This window comes from Arachis ipaensis, chromosome B10 (genome assembly GCF_059453495.1).
Source record: "Arachis ipaensis isolate K30076 ecotype BB chromosome B10, ASM5945349v1, whole genome shotgun sequence".
Classification (NCBI taxonomy): Eukaryota; Viridiplantae; Streptophyta; class Magnoliopsida; order Fabales; family Fabaceae; genus Arachis; species Arachis ipaensis.
Window position 1 is genome coordinate 20,205,671 of NC_142435.1, and position 8,225 is coordinate 20,213,895.

Genomic DNA, 8,225 nt, shown 5'->3' on the forward strand with positions numbered 1-8,225 from the left:
AATATAATTGGTTAAACAGAATTATGAATTATGCAGTGTTTGTGTTTGTGTTATTGTCTGGTTTTCCTATTTTTTTGGAAATTGGATTGATAATTAAGTCATTTAAAGGGTTCCTATTAATCTTCTGCTACCCTTTTCTATGTTGGTTTTGGTCCCTTCACTCTCCTACTAGTACGATATTAGAAGAGGCATGTGCATGTGTGAATCCCAGTTCTATTTTTATTTTTTAATTTAATTTCTTCTTAATCATAAATATATTTCTTCTTCATCATGGTCAATAGTGAATCTTTTAGTCTTTAAGCTAAATAGCTTATTCTTGTCAGCACCATCTTCTTCTGTTTCTTGTTAAAGTGTTTGGGTCTTTTCAGCTGATAGCTTTTTGCAGTGTTATTTTGAAAGACACATAATTAGATTTTTTATTAAAAAATCTGGTTTAAAAATTAAATTTTTAAAAACTAGTTTTAAAATTAGATTTTTGGTTGAATAAACTGGTTTTAAAACTGGATTTTCAAAAATTTGTTTTAAAACTGAATTTTTTATTAACGAAAAATTCGGTTTTAAAACTGGAGTTTATAAAAAAAACTGGATTTTAGATTTGGATTTAAAAAAAAACGGATTTAAAACCGGTATGTAAGTAAAACCGAATTTAAAATCGGTTTGTAAGTAAAACCAGATTTAAATTTTAAAACCGATTTAAAACCGGTTTTTATTTTTTAAACTGGTTTATAATCAATTTCTCTCTTCAATCCAGTTCTGGTTTGGTTTCATGAACCATAAAACTGGTTCTGAAGTGGATCCAGTTTGGATTTATAAAAATCCAAACCATGCCCACCCCTAGTTTCATATATAGCATCTTTTTATTAGAATGGATGATTGTGCTTTGCTCTGCTTAGATTCTATTTGCTCATAAAAGTTCATTTGCTTTTGTCTTTGTCTTTGTCTTTTCTCCCAATCCTAATCCCACTTTTGATGCTAAATTTAATTTATTAGGTATATTTATTTATTATACTGAATAAAAAGTTAGGACTCTAAATATAAGGAATTATATTTTATAAATGTTGTATTAATTAATTCTTATTGTTCAAATCCGTTAATAATATAATTTGATATTAATCCTAAATTATTAAAAATACAACATTCATATATTCTAAGTTGATTATACATACACACATGATGTATAGATGTTGATCGTACATGATATATGGTACCTTAATTTAGTTATCTTATTATTTTGAGTTGAAAATTTTGGTCTATTTTTTTTATATACATATATATATAAAGATTATATATCAATATATCATTCTACTTATCATATATACAGTCATATTAATCAAATCAAGCCTTTCATTAAAAACATGTGTTAAGTAGATTTCTTATGTAATTTCCCTTCTCTTCTTTCATTATTTTAGATTAATCATTACTAGATTATGCATATTTTCCTTTCTCCTCTTCCAGTATTATGATTACAGATAAGTGTAACTCCCATGATGTTTTTATTTTGTTTCTTGAAAATAAATGAAGGATCTAAACGTCGTTTTGGATACCAAAAAATAAATAAAAAGGCCTGGTTCGGAAATCCAACAGTCTGCCTTATTCTCCCACAGCCGCTGCTGTTCTTCCCTTTCTCCTGCCGGCTGTCATGTGTTTTTCGTTTCTACGCCGTCCCTTCACTGGTTCGTATTCTTGCCTTTTTTGTTCATGTCTTTATTTTTTTATACTTTTCATTGTTCGCCATCCCCATTTGTCTGATTTTAGTTGCTTTTGTTCCGTTCCTTCTGTATTTTTTTTCTTGGATTGCATATGTTAATTCTGGGTTAATTTCGTTGGTTGTTGCTGCTGCTATGTTATGGCTTATGAGATAAGAACTTCTTGATATGGTTTATTAATTGTCGTTGAAGTTATGTTATCAGCTAATTAATTTGGTATGGTTGCTGCTGATACTGTGAGGAAGGTGTTATTACTGTGAGTTTGACCTTGTTGATGGATTTGGATTATTTATGCATTCTTGATTTAAATTCTACTCCCTTTTTTTATCGCCAAATATAAGTAAGGTAAGTAGGGAGCAGGGAAGAGTTTCAATGCAAGATTCATTAGGGAACCCACCTCTACATAACAACTCACCTTTCTATTTATTGTAATATTATACCATACCACTATTATTTGTTTATATATTCGAATATTGAATATCCAATTTAGTATAACCGTTGCAGTTTGTCAAGCTTGATTATTGCCTTTTGATAATAAATAATTTTACACTTATACAAGTTGTTTTACTTACCGGGTCAAGAATTAAATTGATATACACATTTTTAATTATGACACATTCAAATTTATTGAGAAACCAGTTATTAATCCTATTAAATAGTAAGACTTCAACTAACATTAAAACTAATTAATGTTTTTTATTTTAAACTAATTTAATTAGACTTAGTTGATTATGTTGTTAATTTATTTAAAAAAATAAATTCTAATATTCTATCAGTCTATGATGTATCATGTAATGTGCCTTATAGTGTTTCATATAGATTTCATAATTTTTTATTCCCTATTTTTGGGGTATAATTTGTATTCTCTATTTGCTTTAAGCATTTTTTTACGATGTTCTTGTCATTTGTCTACTATTGTTTTCTATACAGATTTGTAAGGATGCCTAGGAAACCAAGGTACAACATTATACGGGAACCCCCAAAAGATGCCAGAACTAATGCCGGTACTGAAGAGACAACGGTTAGTGTTTGTGGTTAACATTTCTTGATGTAACCTTATGTGAAAATTATATATCCTTCAATTGTATCATCGAACCGCATTAATTTTTCTCCCGGCAAAATTATTAGTTTATGAAATAAAATAATTCTCAATATTAATTCATTCTCTAAGATATAATTCTAAATGGTTTCACATTGCATTAAGGTTGGGTCCACGACTAGAGGAGCTCAGACATCACAGGAGCAACCACGTGATAGGGCTCCTCCGATTTCATCCTCAGCTAATAGAGCTCCGACAACCCGTATGAATGAACCATTTCGTGCACCGCGCATCGATCATAGGAATGCACAGTCGAGTATTGCTGATGACCCTCAAACTCCAACTGACAACATAGAGACTCGGCATCGCGCGGAAGTGGCTGATCATGAATTAGGGGATGAGGATTACGACCCAGAAGCGGATGAAGTTCTGTCGTTTGATGACTACATCAATGACTTGTTTGCTACTCAAGAAGTCGAAGGTCAGTATAACAACAAGAAATCCAAAGATACAAATTTCTGGGAAGTTACTATTATCGGTAAATATTTTTTCCCTCCCATTTTCGTAAATAGTTATCTTTATAGTCCTTTGCTTCTATTTTTCTTTTGTGCAATGATTATATAGTAATTTTGTTTCCCATACACTTCTTAGAGGATGGCGTGAGAAAATTTTTTAAGCTGAGCGTGAAGGAGGCTATAGCCCTCCATTCCAATACAAAGATAGTACTCCCATTTAACAGTGAGCTGCAACCAATTGGTCAGGCGGCATGATTATTGAGTGGTTTTATAGGGAGTTTGGCTGCGGATTATTCCCAGTTCCCCATACACTTACACAGTTGGAAGCTGGTGAGCAAAGCAAAGAGGGAACATGCGTACGGCATGCTTAAGGTACAGCTTTAAGCTTCTACAATTTAAGCAATTTTAGTATTCGATATTTTTTTTAAGGTCTTTTGCATGGGTAAATTATATGGGTAGTAAAATTTTCATATTGTGTTTTTCACATTATCATTTAAGCACTTTTCATTTATACGTAATTACGACTGCTTGTACTGGATTTGAGGGTCATACTTTAACAATTTAAATTAGCCTGTAATAGTTGTGGCATTTCTTTAAATTATTAGTCTTATACTTGTTCGTTGGTCTTCGTTAATGACAATGAATACTAATTGCAGGGGGTCTTTTACTATGAGAACGATGCCAGAGGAAAAATAAAGTGAGATATTTTGAAGAGAATAGGAAAGAACTGGAAGGATACAAGGCACCACTTGTTTCATAGGTGTTACAAACAAATAAGGACTTTTGAGGAAAATCTTCAGCATCACCCAAAAGGAATAGACAAAAATGATTGAAAAAAATTCGTTGACTATCGCCTGAATAAAGAAACACATGTAAGCCTTGGTATATTTTATTATTTCCACAAAAAAAAAATATGTGTATACATATTAATTCCCTTACATTTTATATTCAACTTTTTCTTTCTCATTTACATTTGTTTTGTTATTTGTCATAGAAAAAGTATAAACAGAACACTTTAAATTAGAGCAAGCAACTTTACACACATACTGGGGCTCCAAAACATTGGTAAGAAAAAAAAGACGAAGTGGTAATAAGTCATTATTTGCATTAGATTTTGATTAAGCTTCCTGAAAAATGTTGTTGTTTACTAAATTGTGTCAATATCAATGATATAGAAAAGAGAGCAAGGAAGGCCCGTTGTTAGAGGAGAGTTGTTTATCATGACTCATAAGAAAAAAGATGGCTCATATATCCATCCTGATGCACGTGTTGTTAGTGTAAGTCATGTTTGAAAATTGAAGCAATATATAGCTTACTGTATATATCGTACTACTGTTAACTTCTTCCTTTCCAGTGTTGTATATTTGTAGGAAGCAATTGCAAATGTTGAGAGGCAGGATGGATCCTCTAAGCACCTTTCACAAAATGACTCACTAGCACAAGTTCTCGGAAAGGAGCACCCAAGACGAGTTCGTGCCCTAGGTGCTGGACCATGTCCCACCCAAGTCTTTGGTAACGCTGCTGGACAACCGTCAGGTTCTGCAGAGTCCAATGCAAAGGATAAGAGGATGATTGCAGAATTGACGGCTAAGATAGAAGAAGAGCGGGTGAAGAGACAGTCAATACATAAGGTCTTAGGATATGTAGTCCAACAGTTAGGAGGCAATTTGCCAGTTGAGATTGCTGAAGAGCTGGCTTTTGTGGGCAGTACACTGGACTCGTCATGCGCAGGGCCATCTTCATCTGGCTATCACGACTCGCAACAAAAATTTTGAATTTCAATTAATGGTCTTGGATACTTTTACATTTAAGTAGGTTTAGTACGTTATGCTTATTTTATTCGACTTGAGCATTCTTAGTTTATTTTGGATGATGTTATGACAATTTTGTTATATATGTTATGTTTGCATTCGTTTAATTTGGTTTGTTATGTTAATTGAGCTGTTTTACTTGGTTGCAATTTGTTTTAATTAGTTAAAACATAAAAAATTAAAGTTTAATTAACATTCTTTGTCAAAATAGGCAAAATAATAGAAAATCTAAAATTTTAATGGAAAATTTGAATTTGGCGGCGGTTTTGAAACCGCCGCAAAACTATAATGTTTTCTTCCTATTCGACATTTAGCGGCGGTTTGTAACCACTGCAAATTGGGCAATTGCAATTTTCCTTGACATACTGCGGCGGTTAGTAACCGCCGCGAAGCCCAAATTGCATTTTGCGGCGGTTATTCCAGCGGTTGACTAAAACCGCCGCTATCCGTTTTGCCGCGCCCTATCTTCTGGCGTTTCATGAAACCGCCGCTAAACGGCCCCAGGAACCGCTGCTAAATGGCGTTTTTGTTGTAGTGAGAGATCAGGTACCTTTGTGAAGGCCACCTTTATTGGTGGGCCTTTTTGTTTGTTGGGCCTGACTTTGTTTGTTGGCTCAGGGTATGAACAGGTGTTATTTTTAGGTTAAATTTGGATTATACTTTGGATTGATTTAACTTGATCTAAAGTTATATTATATAATTAAAATACATGTTTTATAATGAAATTAATAAGACAACATTGAGTTTTTATACTTTAACTAATATTTTTTATATTATATAATATTGTTCTATCGTTAAAATGATTTATTTTGAAATAAATATATAATATTTATTAAATTTGACCTTTAAAGGTCATATTTTATTAATTCGCATCGACCTGGTTTAATCGAGTATGTTTTGGGTTAGTATAGGGTCTGGCTTGATTTTTTAAAATAGACTCGGTGAAATATTCAGGTTAGTTACTGGTCTAATAAAGCTGGGTTAAACACACCCTTACTTCTAATTGTGAGGATTCGCTTACCTCTTTTCTTTTCTTATTTGAGCTTCTATTGATATATATGGGTCTCCTACAAGCTGTTTTTGGACCTTTTAATGTGTCATTATCAAGGTTGTGAGAACCGGACTGGTCAATAAACCGGTAACATAACTAGTTCACTGATTCAATGGTTCGACCGGGATTCAACCGAAATTCAACTGGTTTAAATAAAATTTAAATAAAATTATTAAAAATTTAATATATAATTTCAAATATTTAAATTCAATAATTTTAAACCTAATAAATTTTAAAATTTCACAATTTCATATAATAAATTGTCCATAATTTATCAATAAAAATTCGTAAACAACTTCAAACATTAAAATTTATAACTAAATAGATCAAAACACAAACATATAATGTTCTACAAAAAAAATATTGACTAACAGTTTTTAACTAAACAAAACTCTAATCATAAAAAATTATAATCATCATTAAGTGTTAGTTTCAAGATTTTTATCATAGATAGGATTTCCAAAGTACAAAAGTACTATAAAAAAAAGTCTCATTCGCACACTACATACTTGATGACATATCATATCACAATAATCTTACTTTTTTACTTACCACTACTACATGATTTATATTTCTTTGGGACATAAATATCATAGATATTACGCAATCATAATTCACAACAAAACGCAAACACAAACTTAAAACCAGAGGAGGGGGAAATTAAGAAAAAAGTATCTTGTTTAACCAGTGATTTGAATGGGCTTAACATCATATTTCTTAACTTTTGCCTTGGGAACAGTGACAGTAAAAACACCATTCTCCATGGATGTCTTCACCTGATCCATCTTGGTGTTCTCAGGGAGCCTGAACCTCCGCATGAACTTGTCACTCACTTACAACATCAGGCATACCCACACTAGAAAACCAGAAAACCAGCAACAATATTATTCCAGAAAATTAGCAACAACATCGTTTCAAAAAATCAACAACTCAGGATAATAAAAAATGATCAAAATCAGTAATTTAATACTATTAACTCAGCAAATCAAGATCACTAAAATAGTAAAACCAGCCACTCAATTAGCATTATTAACAAAAGTACAAAAACAAGCAAAAATAATTCAAGCAGTAGTGTTTACCGAGGAAGGATCGTTGAGCTCGACGATAAGAGAGAGAGAGAGAGAGAGAGAGAGAGGTCAGTCGAGGAGCAAACCTTCATCTTTCACAAGTGATGATTTCTGATGCCACCACGGTCAGTTCCCACCTGTTTGGTGATGAGACCTAGCGACGCGAGGAGATGAGATCCAAGAAAAGTGGATCGGTGACGATGAGGCTAGTCGCTGGCCAAGGAGAAGAGTTTGTCTGTGATGATGGCACTGGGCACTGGGTGCTGGCTCTTATTGTTGTTGGCTGGGAGAGAGAGGCTGTTAGGGTTCCGTGCGTGGAGCGCAAAGAGAGAGGGGTTAGGTTTCGTGGTCCTAGTGTGCGTGAGTGTGAGAGAGAGAAAATAGGGGAGGGTTTATGTATTTTTTTTATTTCTTTTTTAAATTAAAAATTGAAAAAAAACTGTTCGGTTCAAGCAGTTTATCGATTAACCATCGGTTCGACCGATTTTTACAAAATAATGAGAAAAGGACAAATTAGTCTCTGACTTTTTAACCCGCGGAAAATTTCGTCCCTGAGCATTGAAAAATACTTTTAAATCCCTGACGTCCCTAAAAATTAGACGGGTCAGTCCCTCCGTCCATAAGCCACCGTCAGACCCGACGAAAAAGGCTGATCTGGCTCCCCATCTGCTTACCTGGCTTAACGGCATTCCCATGTGGTACGTTAGTGGGATGAAGCTTTTGAAAAAGGGACACATAAGTCCCTCTCACTCAAAACAAAGTAGTTTTGTGTGCTGCCCTAATTCTAAAATTCATTTGAGTCGTTCGTTTATGGTGGTTGCTAGTGGTAAGGGGAAGAGTTGTTCAGAGTGCAACAATGGCTACGAAGGGGGCATCATCAAACTCAAGAAGAAGCGTGAGTAGAGCAACAGAAGAAAATTCTGTTTCAAACTCAAATCTATGTGCTGTTCATGCTGCCAATCCAAACGATGCCGTCGCCCTGAGGTGCTTCTATGGAGGTTATGCGATAATGTATATGTTGAGGACCAAAACCAAC

At 33.6% G+C, this 8,225-nt stretch overlaps 1 protein-coding gene across 1 annotated transcript; it reads left to right on the top strand.

The window, feature by feature from the left end:
* The first annotated feature begins 4,480 nt into the window (after positions 1–4,480).
* Positions 4,481–5,035, top strand: LOC148579347 (uncharacterized). Its single transcript, XM_088501037.1, has 2 exons — positions 4,481–4,537; positions 4,631–5,035. The coding sequence occupies exons 1-2, from the start codon at positions 4,481–4,483 to the stop codon at positions 5,033–5,035; spliced, it is 462 nt and encodes a 153-aa protein (XP_088357163.1).
* The last annotated feature ends 3,190 nt before the right edge of the window (positions 5,036–8,225 follow it).

What these genes read in the sequence shown, in the direction of transcription:
- LOC148579347 (XM_088501037.1), top strand. Translation starts at nt 4,481, where the DNA reads ATGACTCATAAGAAAAAAGATGGCTCATATATCCATCCTGATGCACGT. An exon ending in CTGATGCACGTGTTGTTAGT is followed by an intron (nt 4,538 to 4,630) that starts GTAAGTCATGTT and finishes GTATATTTGTAG; the next exon opens with GAAGCAATTGCAAATGTTGA.